At 51.9% G+C, this 23,721-nt stretch overlaps 1 protein-coding gene across 17 annotated transcripts in view; it reads left to right on the forward strand.

The window, feature by feature from the left end:
* Positions 1-23,721, forward strand: part of EXD3 (exonuclease 3'-5' domain containing 3) — a 340,424-nt gene that overhangs the window by 263,006 nt on the left and 53,697 nt on the right. Inside the window, exons 21-22 of one of the 17 annotated variants that reach the window (XR_011135616.1) lie at positions 3,458-3,523; positions 4,079-15,617. The exons of 15 other annotated variants lie outside the window; for them this stretch is intronic. Coding sequence is in view for 1 of the 2 variants with exons in the window: in XM_068914384.1 (XP_068770485.1) it covers positions 4,079-4,102 (24 nt within the window). In the remaining variant the exon portion in view is untranslated. Of the gene's footprint in view, positions 1-3,457; positions 3,524-4,078; positions 15,618-23,721 lie in introns of those variants that run through there. One more of the 17 variants, XM_068914384.1, reaches the window with a different exon arrangement.

The following is a 23,721-nucleotide window of genomic DNA, read 5'->3' on the forward strand; positions in this document are numbered from 1 at the left end:
ATGGAAGCCAAGTGTCCTGCATGGATTTTGTGTTGGCGTATGGGATAATTGTGCAGGCCAAAGGCTCCCTGGTTTGCTCCATGGGAATGCATTGACCACTACCACACTGAGTTTGTGGCTGAGTGTGAGGAGACGGCCTGATGGCAAGCACTGGGGCAATGAGGCAGAAAGGTTATTTGCAATGCTTAGTCAGGATTTTGCCTGTCGAGAGAGGAAGACCGTCTCAGTATTGCCCATTGCGTGGACAGGATTTAGGGAAAGACCCTGTGTGCCTTGACGATGCTGCCTCCTGAACCTTCGTGCTAGTGTGTGTGAAGTGCTGGCAGGGGCTTCTCAGCAGGTTTGGCAAAGGTGACGCAGACAGGTGTCTTCAATCTGGGCCCAGTTATTGCACCCAACACCTCTGTGCTCAGCACTTCTCACTCAAGGAAGAACCCTCCTTTCTTGTCCTTTCGGTTTCCCATCTCCATTGAAGAAAGCAGATCCTCTTTCCGTTCTGCTGCTTTCCATGAAGGCTCGTTGACCGAGGCCACTGAGTCCACAAGCCTGCAGTTGGTGTTTGTTTTTAAAAAAGGCACTTGGGAACTTTTCACATGGCTCTTTTGAATTGCCTTTTATACTTTAATAAACAAAACATCATTCTTCTCTGTGCTCAGAAAAATGAGAGAGAGAGAAACACCCTTGTCTCCTGTAATTTATTATTTTCTTTCTGGGAGCTATTTCCCAGATGGGAAAGCAGAAGTGGACTTTCAGCAGGCCATATTGCCAAATGGCATATGACCAGGAGAGAGAAGCATCAGCTGCCTCTCAGCAAATACTTGTGGAAAAGGGAAATGATTTTAGTTTGAGCTTGAGTCCCACCAGGAAGGGCAGTCAGCTCCCTTGCAGTAGTTGTCATCGACCTCTATTCACATTTAAAGTGCTCTAGGAGGGTCTGAGAGGATTCATGGCTAGAGACGGCTGGCCTGTGGCCTTTGTAACACAGCTCGGGGGGCTTGATCCCATCCCCAGTGGGAAATGAAAAGAACAGCTGCCCTTGATAACGTGTGCTCCCTCCCTGGCACTGCCAGTGCAGAGGGCTGGACTGAACTGTCTGTGAAGATTTGTCTCCTGGCCACAGCAGAGGACATCGAGGATGAGAGTAGGTGAAGAAGCTGGAGCTGTGACCAAGTCAGACGTTGCCTTGCTGCTTCAGAAGCTCTTAGCTGCTTTAAGCCAATCTGCAAGCAGACCTTTTGAGATTCTCCAAAATGGGCAAGGGAAGCTCCATGTATGTCATTTTTGAGATTTACCATCAATAGCTGTGGCAGATAAGCAAGCATCTTAATTGCCCTGTAAGCATAGAGCATCTGTAAAGATGTTGAGCGTCTGTATCAATGGCACCGGAAAGAGGAAAGTTTCCGGTAAGAGGGAATCCAGCTGATAAGGCAGTTGTCCCATTTGACCCAGGATTTAGGGCTGTCCAGAGAACTGAATAATCATTTTCTTTCCCCAAATAATGACAGTCTATGACTAAAAAGAGCAGAGCAGTAAAACCTCTGGTGCTCATGGAAATGATGGGATCTATTTATAAACAAGGGAGACCATAGAAAAATATTGAAAGCACCTTTGCTAAAAAGAGTTACTTACCAGGGAGTCTGTGGCTTGTTCACTTCAGTGGGTTGAGGACTAGTTTGAGGAGGTCTCTGGAACCAGAAGTCTGTGTGTATATGAAGACAGTGATGAGTACTTTATTCCAGGATGAAAAGGTACCCCAGACAAGTGTTTGGCCATAAAATGGGCTATGATGTCCTGTTGGCTTTGCTGTGTGGTTAGGCTGCTGAGGTGAACAGGCCAGGCTGAGCGTGTTTCAGGATCATATGAGCCACCCCACGCCTGACCAGAGAGCCGACATCTCATTTTCCCAAGACTGAAATGCAGTGATCGTCACACTCCAATTCCACCTTCGCAAGATGTGGCAAGCTCCCTTGGAAACGGGTTCCCACTGCCCTCCCTGTCCTGCCCCGAGAGTGATCTGTTGGAAAATGCCACAGCGTTTCCTGCAGGAATAGCAGTCCCTGTTTTGGATTTCTGCTCTGCAAAGCTGCGTTGCCTCTCTTAGTCAAGCGAGCACACCAGGCAAAAAGCCACTGCCCCAGGCAGGAGGGACTGGAAAACCATCCTCTATCTGAGTGTGTGTTTGGGCCATGCGTTGCATGGGGCGGGGGCAGGGGGGCGGCTAATCCTGTCCTTGTGGCCTCCCTGGTGTTCTCTGCTCCGATCAGGGAATGTGGAGCCAGCAGGTGCCCCCAGGCTTCTCGCCTTCAGCCCCATCCAGCCACGCCAGCCCCACAGCAAGGGAGCCTTTGCTGTATCTGCCCCAGCAGGCACTACCTGTCAGCAGGATCAAGCAGTGAGGGTGGCCGAGGTGCTGCTGCCACCAGCAGTGGTCTTGCAAGGCAACAGAAACCTTGGGAGGGGAATTTGGGGTTTTGCTGTCATTTACCAAGGCCACCGTTTCTTAATATGGTGACTCAGGCTTGGGTTCTTCTGCATGTTGTGTGCAGAATGGATGGCCTGGGGGCTCTGGCCCTGCCAAGGGTGCAGCAACAGCCCCAGAGGCACTGAGCACGTACCTGCAGCTTTGCCCGGCACTTGGGCAGTCTGGTAAGCTTTGGATCTCCTGCAGTGGCCACAATTCCCATTGTTCAGATGTGCTGTCATGGGGGTGCTGGGATGAGCAGGACCAGTCCAGGCTTTGTAGGAGCCGATCTGTGAAAGTTGCCGGGTACCACTTTCACAACGTATTGGTGCTCAGGTGTGAATTGCAATTGTAAGATAACAGAGGAGGTGGATGTTTACAGCACAGAAGCAGTTACACCTGGTCTGTTCACAAGTTGATCATCTCCATAGCTTCTAACAGTTCACACAGAGCGAGCAGTGCTGTCTTTAAAGTAGACATGAACTCAGTGCAAATCCTGTCTACAGTGCCTCTGAACTTTGGTCTGGTTCTCACTCTGCAGTAGGCCCAGCTCCAGCCCTTCTGCTGGACCGTTTTCTAAACGTTCTTTGACAGCGGGGAACTTTGAAACCTGCCTCTGGCCCTTATGGAGCAGAAATGTCCCCTTTTCCTGTCTGATTATGTCTTAAGGTTTCAATGTGGTAGCAGAATATCTACGGCTGGAAAAATACGCTTAGAAATAGAAATAGTTTGATGTCAGTAGAGGGTCTAAAAGGCTTTGGAGAGCAGGAAATGTATGTGCTTGTGCATTGAGTATAGGTTGGCAAATATGCCTAGAGTGTTTAGGGTGGCATGTAGAGTTATGTACACAGGGGCTCAGGGCAGCCCAGAGAAGCTGCTTGTACACCAGTAGGTCAGGCTGTTCATCAATGCCAGTACACTTGTTTGGCTCTGCTTGGCATCATGTTTGCATGATGGAAAGTTGTCTGGTCCTCCTGTCTTTGTCTCTGCTTTCAGGCAATCACCCCTTGACAGGTCTGAAGTTTGAGGAGGTTCTTCTCACCTTCCTGTACGCTTCTAAAGGTAGATACTTCTATCTATCTGAGCTATTCACCCCCAGCATCAATGTGAAGAGAAATATGTCTTGATCTCTTACAAACCTAATTACTGGGAGGAGTGGTCCTCAGCTGGTGTCTGTTTCTCCCTATTGACTAAGAAAGTATTCCATAAACTGCAAGTGGATGAACACCTTACTCAGGGCAGTCTGAGTCCTGTCTTTGCGGTCTCTGCTGTGCACAGTGTAGTGGAAAATCAGGCAATCAGGGTAGAGAGGTGAACCAGTCTGCCCTGCAGGTGGATGCATGCTAGCCACCTTCTCCTGGCCCTCGGACAGGGCTGCTTCTGCTGGCAGAATATGGAGAGAGAATTGAAAACAAATCAGTTATTTCTGCCTGAGGCACAAATGCAAGCGTTTGGTGGAGTGCCTGGTCGCTGGCTCCAACCTTATCAGCTTGGTCACCTGCTGTGGAGCATTTCTCACCAGCATGACTCCAGCCCATGTGCTCACCCAGCTCTTGTGGCAAAAACTCATTGCAGCATCTCAGGCACGTTTTACCATTTGGCTTTTGCTTATGGCAGGGTTTCGGTGCAGCTGGGAAATGAAAAGCAGCGGTGGCAGCATGACTTCACACACATTCCAGACTAGAGACTCATCGCCCAGCGGCGCCTGCGCAGTGCTGCCAGTGAGGATGGCCGGGCGGCACCGCTGCTCACCCAGGACACTGCTCCTAGGTGCCAGGGTGAGCATTGGCATGCCAGGTTGGATGCAGCGAAAATCCCAAGCTTGATGCTAGAAGGTACTTGAGCTCCTGCCTCAGCAGCAGGCTCATTTCTCCCTCTGAGTCCTCTTGACAATCCGGGTCTTCAGCATATCGCTCCGAGGCGTTGTCCACAGCCCTGTGCCTTGGCAGTGGGATGCAGCGAGATGACAAATATACACACACGACGATTGTTATTTATTTATTGTCGTAGCCCTGCCGGCCCCCAGCTGAGCTTCTTGGCACTCTAGCCACTTCATCTTTTTGTTTCCATCTTCGCACATTTTTCTGGATAAGGCGGTGAAGCTGCTTTTTCACGTCTCCTGTTTGTTGTTTTGAATGACTGGGCGGGGCGAACGGCAAATTCCCAGCCTAGACCACGCTGTGCCTGCCGCCTTCAAGACACAAGGCAGGGTAGTGTGAAAGCGCCTGGTGAGAAAGTGATCACGTTGCAACAGCGAAACCAGACATCTGCAACCACGGAGCTCTTCATGTGGTCACGATGGCCGAGGCCCCCAACGGAGGAATGCGAAGCCTGGCGGGCTCCCCACACCGTGCTCGTCCCCCCAGCTCTTGACACATGCAGGCAGTCAGGATGGCACAGTGGCAGGAGTGACATCAGAGGTGCTTCCAGCTCATGAAAATCTCTGTACATGATGTTCTGTGAAGGATGTTGCACTGGACTCCTGCTAGTAGCCAAACGGAGGAAATCTGGTGTTTTTTCTATTTTATTCTGCAGGGCTAGGATCAGGGGAAGAGGAAGGTCCCGTCTTGCTGCAGGTCCGAGCAGCTGGGAGAGTTACTGTAGCCCTGGGGAAGCCAGGCTCGGACCAGCAGCTCACCAGCACCACGGCATAAAGCTGGTCTCAGGACAGTTTTCTGCTGACCTGAAGTTTCCTTGCAGCCTGCTGTGGCTCAGTCACTGTTCAGCTCCCTGCAGCTCTTTGCCACCAAATCCAATGAGGTGTGGGTCTGGGCTGTGCAATATCTGGGCGCACGCATGGAGAGGGCCCTTTGATTCCCCCATCAACTGAGCAGTGCAAAGACAGCAAGCCCCATCTTAAAGTTTCACAGAAAGGTATTGGGCTAGATTGACCAAAGAAGGTTAAGCAGCCCTGCTGAGAAGGGCTGGAGTCACCTCTCAGAATCGGTAGTGCCATCATAGGAACCAAGTTGAAACCTGCCTGGTTGAGCAGAGTATCAGGACAGATTTTTCCCACTGGATTTTGTTGGGCTGCAGGTTCTGGATGGCATTCAGCGAGGCTGGCAGTGCACATCCCAGCCTCTTAGAAAAACACAGTAGCACCTTCTCCTTAGCCATTGTTTAAAACAACACGAAAGGAGTGTCATGCCAACCTCAGCAGTTCTGGCTCGTGATTATCCTGCGTCTCGGCACTGGTACAGGGTGTCCTCCAGAATCCACACCTAAAAAGTGGAGCACTTTTGGATGATCAGAGTTATCCAGCTTTGCCCTCTGTCTCCAGGACCACATAGGACTGGGCTGGGAGCTGGCTGTGTCTGGTGGCAGCTGGAGCATGCGGGCTGGCTTCCCAGAGGGAGTCTCCTAGGATCTGAGCAGGGCCGCTTTCAGCGTTCACTGCTGTCCCGCCTCTCCCAGCTGGCCTTTCCTTGACCATGTTCAGGACCTCCTCCCTTTCCTTCCCCACATCCTCCCCTGTCATTTGGGAACAGATCCTGTTTGTGGTAGACCCCTGAGGGTTTCGCCCTTTGGGCAGTTCCTTGTTTCTGGCTGCCTGTTTGTTAAATCCGGTTGGTTTTTTTTTTTTTTTTTTTCTTTGACTGATTCTTAGTACTTTTGTATTTTCATTTATGTTACATGTGGCCTGAGCTGATTTGCTGCAGGTGCCCTCCACAGCAGTCCAACAATACATAGAAATAAAGCCAGGCTGAGACTATGCACAGACAAAAAGCAGGAAACTGAATGTGAACACCTCCTTGCAACATGGCACAGTGCCCAAGTAAGAGCATTTGGGCCTCGAATGGCAGAGATGGGCCTCTACTCTCTTCCAGCTCTGACAGGGAAGACCCCGAGGGTGGCAGGTCTGAGCCATACCAGGCTCCATCTCCTCTGGTACCCCGTAGTGGTAAGGCTCGCCTCGCAGACACAGATCCTGGCCACGTCCTTAGCTGTATGTGTCCTCTGAGTAACACATGGGGCACATGTGGGGTCACCGTATCAGAAAGGAGAACTAGTGGGAACCACCACTTAGCCTGATAGGCAGTCAGCCCTGCGAGACCATTTGCATACCCTCCTTGATGCTATTCTGCCTGTACCTGTGCCCTGAGGAGACTGATGCTGAAAAAGAAGCATCAGGATGGCAAGTTCCCCTGGGAAGTAATGCATTGCAGGATCCCAGCTCTGCCACAAGTGCTGACGAGCCCTCCAGGAGCCTGGAGCTCCCTTCAGAGAACGTGTCTTCTTTATCGTTCCTGCAGCTCGAGGAAGGTGAGTCTTGTAGCTGCAGCGACTGGCCGTATAATTCATCAGGGAGACTGGAGTAACATTTGTCTGGCATTAGCACCCAGGCTGGCATTGGCACCCAGGCTGGGGTTAGGACCCAGGCTGGCATTGACACCCAGGCTGGCATAGATACCCAGGCTGGTATTAGCACCCAAGCTGGCGTTAAGCACACAGGCTGGTATTAGCACACAGGCTGGCATTGGCACCCAGGCTGGCATTAGCACCTGGGCTGGCTGTAGCACCCAGGCTAGTGTAAGCACCAGGGCTGACACTGGCACCCAGGCTGGCTCTGGCAACTGGGCTGGCATTTCTTGAGTTCCCTGGATACAGGGGGAGCAAGGCTGGGCTCAGGGTGCAGCCAGGGGAAATGTGTGAGGCTAGAAAAGGGGTGTCGTTGGATTTGGTGGAGCTTACAGGAAAGCAGTAACTGCACTGATAGAGCTGAGGAAACCTGAGGGAATTTAGAGTAAAGCCAGCAGCTATTCATTGCTTTCTGTGAGGTCCCGGGAGTCTGAAAACACACCCTTACCAAATTCCTTAGGGCCCTATGCCTCTCCTTCCCTTCCAGAGGGGGAGGACTCCCTGCACCAGCTCGTCAAGAGGGTGAAAAAAATCCAGATCATATTGCAGTCTGCCATAAATCGCTCGGCAAGAGGAGCCAGTTTGTACCAGTTCAGCACCTTGGGTCTCCAGGCCTAGCCAGAGCAGTGGGTGCCTCAGCAGGGTCACTGCACCCTGTCTGGCTGCTCCAAGCACAGCCTCCCTCCCTCCTCATCCTCCATCAGCCGAGGTGGCAGACAGACAGACAGCTGTCAGTGGCGTCACGCTGCAGGCACTGATTTTCACGCGCTCTCTATTTCGGCTGTCCCCCAACACGATGCAGCCCTGCCCTTTCCCAGTGCGTGCCATCTGGGTTAGCATTTAAAGGCAGTTTGATAAGCCCCTTGACAGAGGTGTCAAGGTCTAAAGAGTGTCTGAAAATCATGGCAACATTTAGCAGCAGCTAAGTTTTCAGGAATCCTGGGGTCCCCCATATCGTTGCCTGGTCTTGGCGAGGCTGGGATAAGAAAAGAGGCGTTTGGCAGCTTGAGGTCTGCAAATCTTGTTGGCCAAGGTGTATGGTTGTATCATCAGCTGTTTCCCTCTTCTATCAAGGCTGTGCATGAGCACATCTGGCCAGAGGGAAAATTGTTGGAAAAAAAAAAACTGAAAATGGTTGCAAAGGGAAATAGTGGAGAGGGTCCTGCCCTGCCTGCCCTGCTATGTGCAGGCTCCAGTCAGCAGGGATCATTGCAGCTCCGACCTGCTCTGGCTTCTGTGGCTTGCTTGCTGGGCTGCAGGCCTAAGTCTTCTAGCTGGTTCCCAAGGTGGCCTTTGAATTGAGCTTCCTGTGAAGCGGGGAACAAGGCTGTTCCTTTGCTTGTGGAGGCACGTGAGGCAACCAGGCCTCCGCTCCTCCCACAGCCCGACCTTTCCTTTCCCATCCTCTCCTAGCACCTCACTAGCACGTTCCTCTTCCTTCTCTCCAGCCAGCTCTGCCCTGGTAGAAACTGGATTTTCACCGGCCCCAGAAGTTTACATCTGAACAAGGACTAAGCAAACCCCTCAAAATTTGGCCTTAACATGTCAATGTGGGCTGCAAAAGTGCCTCCCTCCTGTTAAGTCCCCAAGACAGACCAGTTTCTGAGGTGTTTGTACCCAGAGCCAGTGATCCCACTGGCATGATGTGCCCCATGGAGGGGACTCAGCAAGGTGATTGCAGGAGCTGGCAAGGACATAGGCACCTGTAGGTGACAGCAAACCCCAAATACACTGCGGGTGGCAGGAGAGCACAGTGTCTAGGTGCAGGGTGGATGCTAACCTGCCAGCCCTGCCAAGGGCCCTTGTCCCAGGTGGGCAGAAAGGAGTTTCTGAACCTTTTTTTCTTTTCCTGTCTGAGTGTTACTGTTGGCTTTTGTGCCATGGGAAATAAGCACTAGGGAAATCTCTGCTAGTCACTGAAGGGTGCAACCACGGCGGTGGCAAATAGCTGTCCCCTGCAGTGAGCAGCCGGGGGACTGAGTCCCTCCGTCACTGCCATCTGAGCCCAACGCCCCTTTCCCAGTTACTGCAGCCCCCTCTCCTTCCATGCTGCGCACACGCATGCACACACACACACAGGGAGAGCCGGGGCGAGATTCCCAGCCGCGGCCACTCCTTCCCGGCCTCGGCTGAGCTCCGGGACTCGCTCTCGCAGGCTGTTTGTTTCCCACTGCTTTTGCTGTGACTAAAGCCTGGCCGCCCGGGCGGCCCATCCTCCCACTTTCCCACAGCGCTTAGCAATCAGCAGGTTCTCACACTTGGCTCCCATGGGGCCGCGTCTGCTCGCAGGCAGGCATGTCCGCCCGGCCGGGAGCTTCCCCCGCGCTGGGAACTGGGCCTCACTTTCTCTCGGCTGAGCACGGAGCCGACGCTTTGCCGGCCCTCCTGGTGAAAAGGCGAGAGGGGAAACAAATGCAGCAGCCGCAGCCGCGCAGTTTGAAGCCTGCAGCCCTGTAGGAATGCCTCTAATTTTCAGATTCGCAAGGCTGGGGATGGGGTGGAGGGGAAACTCCTGCTTCTGCTGCGGGAGAAAAAAAAACAAAACAAAAAGGCTTGGAGGAAGGGGAGGACTGTGGGATGGGCAGAGCATGAGGTTTGCATGGGAATCAAGAGATCTCTCAGCCAGGTGGAGGGTTTTCCATCATATTGGTAAACGAGTGCAGGGGAAATGCCAGCTGCAGAGTGGAAGTCTTACTTGCAAAACCCATGCAATCCAGGGGGTGATGGGGCCAGAAATTCCCCAGCCCCAGCAGCCTGGTTGCCGTAGCCCGGACCAGCCTGAGGTTTTTCTACCCTGATGCAAGGCCTGGTTCTCAGATGGATGCTTATGGCTCCTTTGAAACCCCAGCAAGCGCCATGGAGGTTTGCTAGGAAGCCCCAGCTCGATGCAGTCCCAGTGGCAAGAGGTACCTGGCAGAGAGGCAAGGGCAGCCAGAGCTGGTGGCGCTAAGCCTTTCTACGGCTCCACGCAGAGCTGTGCGGAAGCTGCTGGGCACCACTGTGCCGGGCTCGCCAGCAAGGCAAACTCCTCTCATTGCTGGCATTTATGGGGTGCCCGGAGGTTGTAGGGCCACAGAGAGGTGGGAGATGATGGCCATGCAGCCTCCCGGACCCTGCAGCTTCCCAGGACTCTGCCAGCTCCGTGCTGGCAGGCAAGGACAATGTCAGCAGCGAAGGGATATGGGTTAACCCGAACCCACCTGTGCTGAGGGCCAGCGTGACACTTTCTCAGCTCCCTCCTTCGCCTGCCCCGGCTGTGACCAGAAGTGAAAGTGCTAACCCAAACTGGCCTTTCCTACATCCCTGCCAGCCCCGGCGGGAGCAGTGCTTGCTGGACACAGGGGGCCATGCCCGCGGGCAGTGGCTGTAGTCACTTCACCTGGTGGGTTCTGGGAAGCTTTGGACCCTTTGGCTGCAATTTTTCATGCCTCGCAAGTGATTTAGGGGCACAGCTCCCTTTCACAGCAGAAAAAGTGAATGCCCAAAACTTCCGGGAAAACTGCAGCTTTAGAGTGCTTGCGGGAAGTCCGTCTTGGAGCGTGTCCCAACAGTCACTGCATGGCCTGACAGCAGCCGTGCCAGAGGCTGCTGTCTCCAATATCCTCCCCGCGCACTCCCCACCGGGGGCAGCTCGAAAATAGGCTGAGCTCTGGAGGAGCCAGAAGGTGGCTTTTTGCAGAGTCTTCCTTGGAGGATACCAATCTGCTACAGCGTGGGAGTGACAGGGCAGGGGAAGGCACGGCTGGCACTCATCAGTCCTGCAGGCAGTCATTACCTTATTTCTTTCTCAGCTTGGCTCATCTGAGGTGCCCTGGGCCTTAACCTCACACTGGCGATTAATAAAAGGTGAAGCCTGGCGCCAAGGCTCAGGGAAGCTTTGTCCTGGAGAGCCCGCTAGAATAAAGGACGAGTAAATCCCTGGCTGAACTCCCCAGTCCCCACCTTACCAGCTCGGCTCAGAGCATTTGTTACCACTTTACTTTCTACTTGCTTTTGTGACACAAAGACCAAAGCTGCCAGTTTGCCCGGAATGACCTCTGGTGCCCTACAAATCTAACCTCTTCGTAGACAGGACAAAAATCCCATTGCCTTCTACCTCCATCTGTTTAGAGAACAGTTTAACCTAACAAGATTAGCATTTGAGGTCGTCTCTTCTTCTTTTACTTTTTCTCCCCGCCATTTGCAAAGAAAACAGCATTGGATTTAGGACAATGGGTTGAAAAACCCTCATTTGTAAGTAGCGTGGCCTTTGGAAACTGTTTTGTTCCAAAGTTATCTTGGGAAAGGGCTTGTGAATCCTCCGCTAACGCGAACAGGAGTTGACGAAGGGGTTTAGCCACAGAAGAGAATGGCGTTAGCACCTAGCACCAGGCAGCTGCTAAGAAAGCATCCAACTTTGGCTGTTCTGTGTATGGAAACTGTGTCAAGTTGCTCCCCTGGAGCAAAAGGTTTGCCTGAGAGGGAGGGACGCCTTCACAAGGAGAGGACGGAGCGTGATGCTTGGAATAGGATTGGGATTCGCGTTTTCTATCCCCTATAGACAGCCACCGGCAAAATTTCACTCTATTGACCTGAACGCCGCATGCCTCAATTCCCGTCCAGAAACCGTAGGGAGCGCAGCCTGATTTTCAGAGTTGGTAAATGAAGCCATTGGAAGGGGCACTGTCATGAAAGAGCCACAGTGAGCGTCCAAGGTGAATTAACCTGTGAGGATACAGCTGCTTTTTTTGTGTGCATTGTTTGTTCTTTAAACACCATCGCATCCAGTTATGAGCCTCTTCCAGTGGGCTACCTTCCTCCTGGCTCCCTGCTGCAGGCTGGCGCTGCAAGGAGAGGTGAAAGGCTTGAGAGTCCCCAGGGAATCGTCGGAGGAAAGGTAAAAGGGTTTGATTTTCATTCTTTGGGACTGCTTCCCCTCCCTCTCACCCTCCCCCTCCTCCCTTTTTGCTACATTGTACTGAGCTTGAATCAGACCTTCACAAAAGGGATTAGGGGATCGTTGCTGATAAATAGAGAAGCAGGTTGGAACCGTGGGAACCAGCCATGGCGCGCGGCGCAAAGGGACATTCCTGCTCCGGAGGGCCAGGCGGTAGCAAAAGTCCAGGCTAACCCCAGGTCACCCGGGGGACCCAGCGCCTGAGAAGATTTGTTCGGACACTGGCTTTTGTTGTGCACAGTTCCGTGTCAGCCCAGCGTGTATCTCGGGCCCTATTGACGGCGAAGGAAAGTGCTATTGTTAGACTTGAAAGGGCCCCCCCCTTCACTCCTTCGTTCTCAGGTTCGCCTAGTTACGTCAAGGCGGTACGTGGGAACCGGAGTGCCAGAGCGTGGCAGGCAAGCCAGCCTGGGCCACTGCCTGGCATCCCGGCGGGCGCCTGCAGGAATTCGCCCTCGTTCGCAGGCCAGGCCGGCCCTGTGCCCTGGAGGCGACTGTGCTGACAGACCTCCTGCTTCGGCGGCGCCGCATGAGGCTTGTTGATATAAGTTCTGAGCGCGGAGTAACCCCTTGGGCTTTAACCAGTAGCCCGTTGAGGCAGAGTCCTGGTTTAGTGCTGTTGCGAGGGAATTATTGGTGCTTTAGGGAACTCCAGCAAGTGGTGCAGACCTCCGTGGGAAACGCACTGCCTGGCAGAGTGGGAGCTGTGGGCCAGGCAGCACCCAGGGTCTGCGTGCGGGATGGCAGTCGCCTCGCCTTGGTCAGTCATGCACAGGCTCACAAGAAGAGGTGGAATGGGAGAGACCCTTGTCTGCAGCGTTGGGGCTGCCATTCTGGGCTGGAAGTTGTGCTTTCCCACATGCAAGCCTTCCCTGTGTTTGTGGACTCAGGCAAGCAGGTGAAAATTGAAAAGCTGGGTCTTAGAGGTGCTGAGACTCCAGCAGGAAATCTGCTGGGTGTTTGGGTGGGAGCGTTGAGGGTATTTTTGTTTTATCTCAGCCCTGGTGTTGTCAGTAAAATTTCCCAGACCCAGGGGATGAGGCAGAATCATGCCAAAATTCACACCAGCAAACTGCTGCTTGAAGAGAGCAAATCCACCCAGGCTGACTCCAGCCACATCCCCTATCTAAACACAAGGAAACTCCTTGCATATTAGTTCTCACTACCCCTGGACACCTGCTCATGGGTTAGGAGTTTCCCTCATCCACAGAATCACAAAATGGTTGAGGTGGGGGAAAAAAAAAAAAACCCTCTGGAGATCATCTAGTCCAACGTCCCTGCTCCAGCAGGGTCACCTGCAGCATGTTGCCCAGGACCCTGTTCAGGTAGCTTTTGAATATCTCCAAGCCAGGGAGCGAACCTGCTGGGAAAATCCCCCATGGTCCCTGAAGTGTTTCCCCATGGACCTGAAAGCAAGGATTCTGCAGGTGACCTTAAACCCTGCAAGTCACCTTTTTATTCAGGCCTTTGATATTTCTTTACTGTTCTTCATCTCAGAAAATGAGCCGAGCACCAAGAGTGTTCCCCAGAATGCCTGAGGGTTTTGATGAGCCATCGGATCAGGCTTTGGCTTTTATCTGCTCAAGGCCAGAAGATTGCTCCCCATCCCAATCTTTGCACTGAAGTCTGATGTTGTAGCTGGCTCATTCTGTCTGTGGCTTACCAAGACCTAAGGCTGCAAACTTGCTTCACAGCATCTTGTTCTCGAGTCCGTTTGGTGACTGTCAGTGATGTGTGACTCCAGATACATCTCCAAAAAGATGAGAGCTCAAACAAGCCGATGGAGAATAGTCTAAATAGCTGCATCCAAGTGTGACCCAAAAGCTGTGTGTTTAGGCTGCCAGCAGGGAGACAAGAGGGGCGAGTGACAAACACCTTTGCTGCTGCCCGTCCTCTGATTGTGCTCTGCCATGTCAGAGATTTCAGGAATGAAAAACAAAAGCCTTGTCTCTGAGTTGGGATTACCCTGGAGAAACTAGGCAGCATGGAACAGAACCGGGACAGCAGGGAACCTGGCTCCCACTGAAAGCCGGAGCGCTGCTCCGCTGCACTGCGGCTCGCTGAGGATACACGTGGCCCTTCCTGGGAAATCTGTGTGGGCAGCAGTAGAAATATTCTTAGAGGCCACTTGGGAGTCTCAGAGCTGGAGGGGCAGCTTAGCTCTGTTAAGACTGGGCAACAGCCAATTCTTTTAGAGAGCTGTGAAAAAAGAAATTGGGAATGGCTTCCGAGAAGCAGGATTTCAGTGTGCGCCGTTTCAGTTCTCTCCAGTGGGTGGAATGAGAGAGTTACCATTTGCCCATGTTTTATGGGCCTTTCCCGAGCACCAAACCAGGGCTTCTCAGGTCGCATGGTCCTGCAAGCTGGGAAGTGGCGGGGGGGGGCAGTGGGCAAGGCTCTACTGAGTCAAGCTCTGCCCAGGTGCTGAGTTAGCACTTGACAAGTCCAGAGCATCCTTGGTGAGCACTGGGACAGGGATGGGGCATTGCTCCTGCTCCACTTGCTCGGAGAGAATGGGTGAAGCTGGAGAAGAGCCGAGCCGAGGAGGCAAGGGGGTAACAGGCTGGGGCAGCCTGTGGGATTTGTGTTTGAAGACATTGGGTTGCTCCTGCAATGTCAGGGGAGGAAAAGGGTCAGCAGGGACACAGTGAAAGAGCAGGGAATTGTGCCAGCAGTGGAGGGCCTGAGAAAAGAGAGCTGGTACCTGTTACGAGGCCATTTGATACCGTTAAAAGGAGGATGCTTTCAGACACACTAGCCTCTGTGGTTTGACCCCTGACCCTACCCAGGAAGGTGAGCAGAGCAGTAGTTCACTGAAGAAGGGATGTGATTTCTTGAGGTGCTGAGAAGGGCTAACACCTCCTGCTTCCTTGAGCATCTTCACGGCATGTGGAGACACAGCATGGGAGATCGGTGAAGCCCAGATTCTCTCTCCTTCTTGACTGAAGGATCCTTTACTTGGGGAAAGGCCATTACATACTGCTAATATAGGAGAAATTCCATGGTTTCTACACCGCCTGCTTTCTTCAGGGAGGAGCCTCACCAGGTGTCCTGGCCTTCTGAGTCCCCTGTATTGCTCCATTTGGGTGTCCTGAGCAAAAGCAGCCATGTTGCCCAGGCAACTCCTGCGGCTGACTAGCTCCGCATGCCCCAACTGCCACCTCCACACTCCTCCTCTTCTTCCCAGGATGCAGAGGCACACAGGGTTGGAGGGAGCTGGAGTGGGAACGGGCCAAGGTGGTCAAGCCCTCTCTGCCTTGCGGTGTTGTCCTCCACCACTGGTGCATGTCTTGGGGAAGCACTCTGCAGGCACGGCAAGGATGGATGCCTTGGCATGGGAATGGGCCATGCTCCAGGGATGATGATGCTCCTTGTGGCCACAGCTGTGTTTGGGGACCTGGGAACCTCAGCAGATTGGAGGACAGGCTCAGGAGGAAACGTCACTCTTTAGCAGGTGCCAGGACGACCCCTTCTTCCTCTGACTTCCCTTGCTGGCTGGTTCCCACAGGGCTGAGCTAACGTGAGCTCCTGGTAGGGTGACAATCAGGTGACTGCTTGGACGGAAACACACAACCCCCCTAGAAATTCATGCCAGACCTGCTGCAAACACATCATTGGCATCCCTCCCTTGGCTCCACACGTGCTGTCCTGCCTCCAAGACTGCGACGTGCCCTGGGGTCTGTCGCCCTCCTGGGCCAAGTGCTGGGGCACTGGGGATGAGCCGTCAGTCCAACTTTATCACTGGCCTCTCCCAGCCCTGCCAAGCCCCTGCAGATCTGCTGAAAGGGACCCGGCCAGCTGCCTCCTGCCATGTGATGAGGGGTTTACTTTCTATTTGATTTTTCTATAGAAAATAAATAGTGCTGCAACAGGAGGAGGTTTTTTTGTGTGTTTTTTTTTTATTCCTAGGCTATTAGAGCCACCAAATTAGCCCTGCCTAATCGAATACAGCTGTTTCCTGTTCGCTCAATAACAGGCCTGATATTCCACCATCGTCCCTGCATGTTTATTTAAATAGGTAAGATCCGGATTTCCGGAGTGAAACAGTGTTGGGCTCCTTAACCACTTCAGCCCTGACCTGCCTCTCAGCAAACCCCCACACCGCAGCAGTGCCTCTGCCCACGTCTCTCAGCCCATCCCTTTCGGGGTCCCTGCTGTGATGGTGATGAGGCAGGGAAGGCTCAAGAAGGTGCTTGGGGAGGTGCAGCCAATGACCTGTTTTATTCCTCACCGTGGGAGACTGCTACATCCAAAGCTTAGTGTCCAAGCTTCCACAAGTAACTAGGCAGGCTGAATCCTGTTGTTGGAAGAGAAAGACTCTCGAAAACTGAAGTCATACTGGAAGCAGGTGGGACTTGTGCTTCTCACTGCCACGGACACTTTGGAAATGTTTCTCTGTTATTTCCTCCTACTCAAGCAGTTCCAGACAGATACTCCTTATTTCTAATTTCTGATCATCCACTAGCTGTTTCATTGCCCACTCCTCTCTTTACATGCCTGCCACATTCATTCTGCACTGGTAAAATACACCCAAGTAAAGTATATGCCAGGCAAGGGCCAAGAGCAAATGCACCCTTGACCCAAAAGACTGTGTTTCCTTGGCTGGAGTCTGTAAGACATTTTTAGGGTCACTGGAATTGAAGGCCTGAATTCAAATCCCTTGCAAAACCCTTGCCTGCAGGGGCAGGAGCTGGGTTGGATCTTTAATGACCCGATGCCTGTCTTTCCCCTGCTGATGTGTGATCACACATGTGGAACTGTTGAGCTTTATGACCTTCTGTCTCCCAGTATCCCATATCCTTCCCCAGTATCCCCATCCCGGAGGGGTGCAGAGTTTTCATGCTGACACGAGGCACCACTGCCATTCCTGCGAGCCAGACTGACCCCGCATCATGGCTCATTCAGCGTCTGCACTGTGGCAGAGAAATGACAGAGCCCACTTTCAATAAAGGCAAGAACAGGCTCTGTACTGGAAGCAGCCTGAAGTGCAGGCATCCCCAGTGAGGCTGCCCGAGCAGGGGAACTCCCTGCTTTGTTTCCCTTAATTCATTCCTTTGCCCTAAAAAGGCTGAGCCAGAGGGCCAACTTTCCAGGACCTGCCCTTTACCAGCTCTGCAGACCTCGGACCTTTCTCCTGCCATCACCCCAATGTGGTGTGTTCCAGCTGCTAGGGAAAAATTAACTAAGTCACAATATCTGTGATGAGTTTGAAGGGTAAAGAGTAAATGTGAGAAAAAAAGAATAGCCGGGGTGATTGGGTTTGGAGTGGCAAGATAGACTGCATACATCGTGTGCATTAAGAGTGGAATACTAGGTTTCTCTGGGCTTAAAAGGCTTTTGTGACTGTTTTACAGGGTTAGATTAAATTTAAGTATATATTAATCTTCCAATTCCCACAATCATATAAACCAGTTCAATAAAAATGCATTGCTAAGCACTTATTTTTAATTACTTTTCAATATTTGGTCATCAAATCGATGCATTTCCTCCGGTACAAAAGTCAGATTTGAAATACTGATTTCCACCTGTAATCAGCCTGGGGTTTTTCAAAAGCCTTCATCTTGCGTTTAAAGTTTAGTTTGCTATGCTGGCCCTCCACTCAAGGAAACTAAACCTGAACATAATCTGAAATCTGGATATAAATGATTTGTTTGAATTCTTTGGTTCTCCATGTGAATGACTGTCGGAAAAGGACATATGCTACAAAAGCCTTTGGCTTCCAGGATCATTGATCTGCTACTAAAAACATTTTTAGAGAATGATTGCAGGGTAGTCAACAGCTCTGTAAACGGGGAGAGATGGAGCTCACACAGGAGTGGGCCAGCTCTGGGCAGGCAGCTGGGCAATGGGGCTGGCTGATGTCCTGGGCAGGACTGTAGTCCTGCCTCTCTTCCTTGTGTTTGTTTTTTGCAGTTCAACAGGAAAAGCTTCCTCTTCAACACTGCCCAGTTTGTATGTCCTGGGAAGGCTTCCCATGAGACCTCCAGGCCCTTGTGTGGCATTTGCTGAGGAGGGTTTGGGAACCAGAAAGCAAGTTTGAAAACTGGGTCTCTCTCTCTCTAAGATGTCATGAATCCTAAAGACGTGGTGCCAACTGGAGCATAGGAACTGGTGAACTTGAAGTCAGGAGACTTGTATGAGGATACTGCATCCAGCAGCCTTTTTTGTTCCCTTCTAAATCTCCCTCTGTGTGAGAGGTTTCAGAAAAGGATGAGGTTTTTTTTTTTTTCTATTCAGAAATGGTTGTGTTTATTTTTAAGCAATTGCGTCAGATAAGTAAGTAGTTCCATGGAAGTCTTCTTGCAAGGATGATGAGTCTTGCGCTCCGTACATGCACACGTAGGTGTTCTCATCTATCCTCCTTCTCCCCATGATTCCTGATACCACCACAAACAGGTTTACAGCTACCCACGACCAAATAGCCTCATTGTGATTTCTTTTGTCATTTTGCTGGTGTTTGCTCAGTCACACCTCAATTACTTCCTCACTTTCTTTGACCAGGGATCCAGATGCTGCACTGCAGGCCCACGCTTAGGGCAGGAGAGGTGCAGGCTACCTCTGTCGTGTGGCAGCGTTGGCTCAGCATGCCAGCCCAGCCTGCAAGCCTCTCCTCGTTGCATGACTTTCATTCCAGAGCTGCTCCCCTTGCCCACAAGCTTGCAGTGACACCATGCGTGCAACTCAGCCTTTTAGATCTTAGCAAAAGAATTGTTGGAAGGGTATAAATTCTGTTTATTTAGCTCCGCAAGGTGGGGGTCAGACTGCTACCAGAGTCCATGCATCGCCAGGCCAATGCTGATGCCATCAGGGCTCTGGAGGAACAGCCTGGGACAGGATCCCAGCTCTATCTGGGTGAAGATGCTCACGTGCTATTTTGTAACTGGGCTTTGTGCAAGACCCGCTTGGCCCCATTGCTGGTGCGGGTGTGAGCCAGACCAGCCTTGTGGATATGAAGCAATATTTAATACACTCTCTCTGATGGCACAGTTAGCTCTAGTAATCAGGCTTGGTTAATTAAGTAACGCTTCCTCAGCATGTGACACAGCCTGGGCCACCATCTCATTCCAGGGCCACCACTGGGATCTGTGCCCACTCCCCTGAAATGAGGTGGGTGAGTGGTTTTCCAGCAATATAAATCAGATCAGAACTACCTCCAGAGGCACATTTGCCTGTAGGCATGCAGCTAAGCCAGGCAGTGCTCATCTGCAGGCCAAGATCTGGCCAACAGTGCAGCACACGGATGGGAACTGCTGGAGGGATGATAGACAGCACGGAAGTGGAGAGCCCGTGGACTTTGATGAGAGTCCTGAAGCGCTGGGGTGCTCTGCATGATCCCTTTGCCTTGGCTTTTGCCTTTGCCTTTGCCTTTGCTTTTACTTTGGCTTTTGCTTTGGCTTTCTCTTTTTCTTTTTCTTTCTCTTTCTCACTAGGTTTTTAGGCTATCCAGCAGGCCTTTCTTTGTAGTTTGTGCCAATCAGACATCTATTTAATGCTGCTTTTCAGGATTCAGAATCCTACTTGGAGGTGGTTTGCAGCGCTCTGTTACCTCCGTGTCTGCTCAGAAAAGCAGAGGTATTGCCTTGTCCTTTTACCCAGACACCTCAACATACAGTGTAATAGTGATTTATTGGATTTTCATTTTAGAGCGTCCCTTGGCATTGTTATCTCCAGGGAGCCTGTTTGACCTCATGCAGCAAACCCTCATGCTGCAGCTGGTACATTTTGTTCTCCCAGCCTGTCCTGCACCAGTGAATTCCGGCCCTGCTCTCTCCCCTTCACAACTACCCCATTAATAGGAACCATTTATCAAGGCTTGTGGTGTGCTCCCCATTGGTGGAAATTAATAAAATCAAGATAGAATATTTTGCTAGAAATTATGCTTTGATTCAAATGGGAATCGATATGGGGCAATTTTCCCTGAAAAGGTGATAGAACAGCTCATCCTAGAGGCCATCTCTAAGCATGTGAAGGATAAGAAGGTGATCAGGAGTAGTCAGCATGGATTCACAAAGGGGAAATCATGCTTAACCAATCTGATAGCCTTTTATGATGGGTTGACTGGCTGGGTAGATGAGAGGAGAGCGATGGATGTTGTCTGCCTTGACTTCAGCAAGGCTTTGGACACTGTCTCCCAGAACATCCTCATAGGCAACCTCAGCAAGTGCGGGCTAGATGAGTGGACAGTGATGTGGATTGAGAACTGGCTGGATGGCAGAGCTCGGAGTGTTGTGATCGGTGGCACAAAGTCTAGTTGGAGGCCTGTAGCTAGCAGTGTCCCCCAGGGGGACACCCCCCCGCCCCAGACTGGGTCCAGTCTTGTTCAACGTATTCATCAATGACCTGGATGAAGGCACAGAGCGCACCCTCAGCAAGTTTGCTGACGATACAAAACCAGGAAGAGAGGCTAATACACTGAGGGCTGTGCTGTCATTCAGAGGCACCTCAACAGGCTGGAGAGATGGGCGGAGAGGAACCTCATGAAGTTCAGTAAGGGGAAAAGCAGAGTTCTGCACCTGGGGAGGAATAACCCCATACACCAGTACAGGCTGGGGGCTGTGCTTCTGGAAAGCAGCTCTGCAGAGAAGGACCTGGGGGTCCTGGTGGACAGCAAGGGGACCATGAGGCAGCAATGTGCCCTTGTGGCCAAGAAGGCCACAATGTATCCTAGTATCCTGGGTTGCATTAGGAAGAGCATTGCCTGTGGGTCGAGGGAGGTAATCCTCCCCCTCTCCTCAGCCCTGGTGAGACCTCACCTGGAGTACTGTGTGCAGTTCTGGGCCCCCCAGTACAAGAGAGACATGGAGCTCCCGGAGAGAGTCCAGCAGAGGGCTACAAAGATGATGAGGGAACTGGAGCATCTCTCCTCTGAAGAAAGGCTGAGAGAGCTGGGCCCGTTTAGCCTGGGGAAGAGAAGACTGAGAGGCGATCTGATCAATGTATACAAGTATCTGAAGGGAGGGCGTCAAGAGGATGGGGCCAGACTCTTCTCCGTGGTGCCCAGCGACAGGACGAGAGGCAACGGGCACAAACTGAAACACAGGAAATTCCATCTGAACATGAGGAAAAACTTCTTTCCTGTGAGGGTGACAGAGCACTGGAAGAAGTTGCCCAAAGAGGTTGTGGGGTCTCCTTCGCTGGAGATATTCAAAAGCCGCCTGGACAGGGTCCTGGGCAACGCGTTGCAGGTGACCCTGCTTGAGCAGGGGAGTTGGACTAGATGATCCCCAGAGGTCCGTTCCGACCTCAACCATTCTGTGATTCTGTGAGTTAGAAGAGAAGGCAGGCTGACTTTAGAAACTCTGAAAGATGCAGGGAGCGTACTAATGTCAAGTCAGCACATTGACTGCTGCTAACTTTATTCCTGTTTTGGCAAATAGTTGTGAGAGGATCTGGGTTTTTTTTCCTAAGGAACTGGCAACTTTCCAGAGTCATTGATTTTTTTGTGGCTCATGGTATGACGACTTGTCACCTTTAAACTGGAATCTGAAAGATAAGCTGTAGCTGAACCATAAATTGTAGGGTTATTTGCCAGGATCATTTGTGAGAGTTTCCTTCCTGGGCTGCACAGGAAGTCAGACAAGGTGACCATGACTATTCATTTGAGCTTTAAGATTAGGGAACCACCTAATAATTCCTTTCAAATAGCCTTCCAAGGGCAGTGTGGAAATCTGCCTGCTCAGTTAGAAAGATCCTGATCTTGGTTGGTTGGGTGGTTTTACATCAGCACAAATTAGCAAAGATGAGCTGAGTTATTCCTGGTTTAAACAAACAAGATCAGGCTCAAGCCTGGCATCTTCTTATTTGCACTGCACAACAGTAGTGAGGACAAGAAAACAAGCCCAATACCTCAATCTCTCTGTAGTCACCTGAGAGTAGCCAGATTTTCAGGCTCCTGAGCACCTACTTTGCCTGTAATTGCAGAAGCCACCGGGCCAGTAACTAATCATTGCTGCTTTAGAGCAAACATTTAGACCCCAATCCAGTCGTTTGTCACCCATGAGAAATAGCTTCCTTCTGTCAAGCAGGATTTTGCCAGGCTCGTCAGGCCTATCAGCCCCATTGGGTGTTACAGTGCTGCGTACAAACCATTTGGTCCTGGCAGCCTCCGTCAAATTAACTGCGGAGGTTTTTGAAAACCACTGAGGCTGTCTGCAGAGTGCCTCTGCCGTTAGAGAGGAGCTGCAGTGCGCTTCTCACCTAGGTACAGTCAGGCTGAGATAAAAGAGCCGCTTGCTCTTTGAGATGAAAGAGCTGGGAGGGCTGAGGAGCGGAGAGAAGATGAGAGACGAGGGGAAGCCCAGCAGTTGTTTTTTGTCTCATCTCTGCTGTGCCACACTGAGCGTGGTGTGAAGGTATCAGCTGAGCTTTACACTTTCCCAGGATAGTGGCTGCACTACCCAGAGCATGCATCCCACACAGAGACCAACTGCAGAGCCAGCCCAGGGCCGAGGTGTCCTCCCTGCTCCTGCCAGTGGGAGATTCAGGGCTGAGATACCTAAAGTGTCCATGTTCTCAGTTGCAGAGGGAGGCCAAGAAGGTTGGCTCAGCGTGATGGGCCATCAGGATGTTAGTGAAGGAGTGGAGGTCTCTAGGGGCATTTGCCAAAGGAGACAGTCATCCTGGAGGGTTTGGAAATGATGGTGCAGAGCAGTGTACTTGCACAGAGCCAGCCACACGAAGCAAACCTTCCTAGAGCTGTTCCTTGCCCTTCCTGCATCTGCGCCAGGCTGGCCAGGGTAGTTGTATGAAGCAGGTTCTTGGGATGTCACAGACCTTCCTCAAGAGCCTTGCAATGAGTGGGAGTTAAGACTCTACAGCTCAGTTGGTCCTCAGCATGAGATGAGTGGAGTGGCATGTGCAAGACAAACCCTGGTGTCCCGTGATGCGGTGAGCCCACATATCTGTAGCCTTCTGGCCCTGAGCAGGAGCTTTTCCATGTCCCGTCATCCATGGGAAGCAGTGGTGGAAGTCCAGCATGTCATTTGACTGCCACGCTCTGCCTTGCCCTCAGCACTAATATGTTGTGAGCTACCTAATACTCTTTGAGCATACAAAAGGCCTCAATAATCACTGGGTTTCCCACAGCTTCTGCAAAGGCTCTGCTCCTGGGGCACAGTTGTGCTGCTCAGCGCCTGCTTTGCTTGTTGAGCAGAGACTGGAAAGCCTCCCTTTGCAAGGCCGTCCATGCACGGCACACGGTGCCAGCTCTCCATAGCAGAACGGTGGCCATTAATGGCCAGTTTGAGAACCTCGGAAGCTGGAGCGAAAATTTTACAGCTGCAATTTTGTCTTTTATCTGGTTCTATGTGTACATTTCATGCACTCAATGACACAGGCAATGGAATTACTGCTTTTTTCTCAGTGAATCATTGCATTTAGTATGAAGGCTCCTCTGTCTCCTTTTCTTCCACACTGATAGCTGGGATGTGCCCCAGCATCTCCTGTGCAGAACGCAGCCACAGCCTCAGTTGGCCTTTGGATGCAGTGCAATTGGGTCAGTGTTGTGCCTCGTGGTACCAGTTGCTGCAGGCTTGCTGCTTAGTGAGGAGGACAGACCCTACCTAGCAACACCCCTGGATTTTTAATTTAACACAAAAAAACTTTTGCTTTTCTGCTTAGATTGCCTTGTCTTGCCCGTTTCTGTGTAACTCCTGCTGAGAGTCACCAGCAGCCCTGCTGAGGCTGGCGGCTGTGCTCTGGCTGCCGGGGCCGGCTCTGGTGCTGAGCAAGGCGCATGGGGCTGAACGGGGTGAATCCGCCCAGTTGCGTTATGCGCCTGCTTTCTTGGGCAGATTTGCAAGCATAAACGTGAAGCAGAAAGCGGCTCCAGCCAGACCCTGAGGCCTGCTGTGACGTGCAGCCGTGGCACCTCGTGGTGCTCGTGGGGCTGGGCTCTTATTAGATCAGACCTCGAATTTCGGATGCAGATGTGGATTTGCAGGGCTGCCTGGACTGGAAGTGAGAC

This window comes from Struthio camelus, chromosome 20, assembly GCF_040807025.1.
Source record: "Struthio camelus isolate bStrCam1 chromosome 20, bStrCam1.hap1, whole genome shotgun sequence".
In the NCBI taxonomy this organism is placed as follows: Eukaryota; Metazoa; Chordata; class Aves; order Struthioniformes; family Struthionidae; genus Struthio; species Struthio camelus.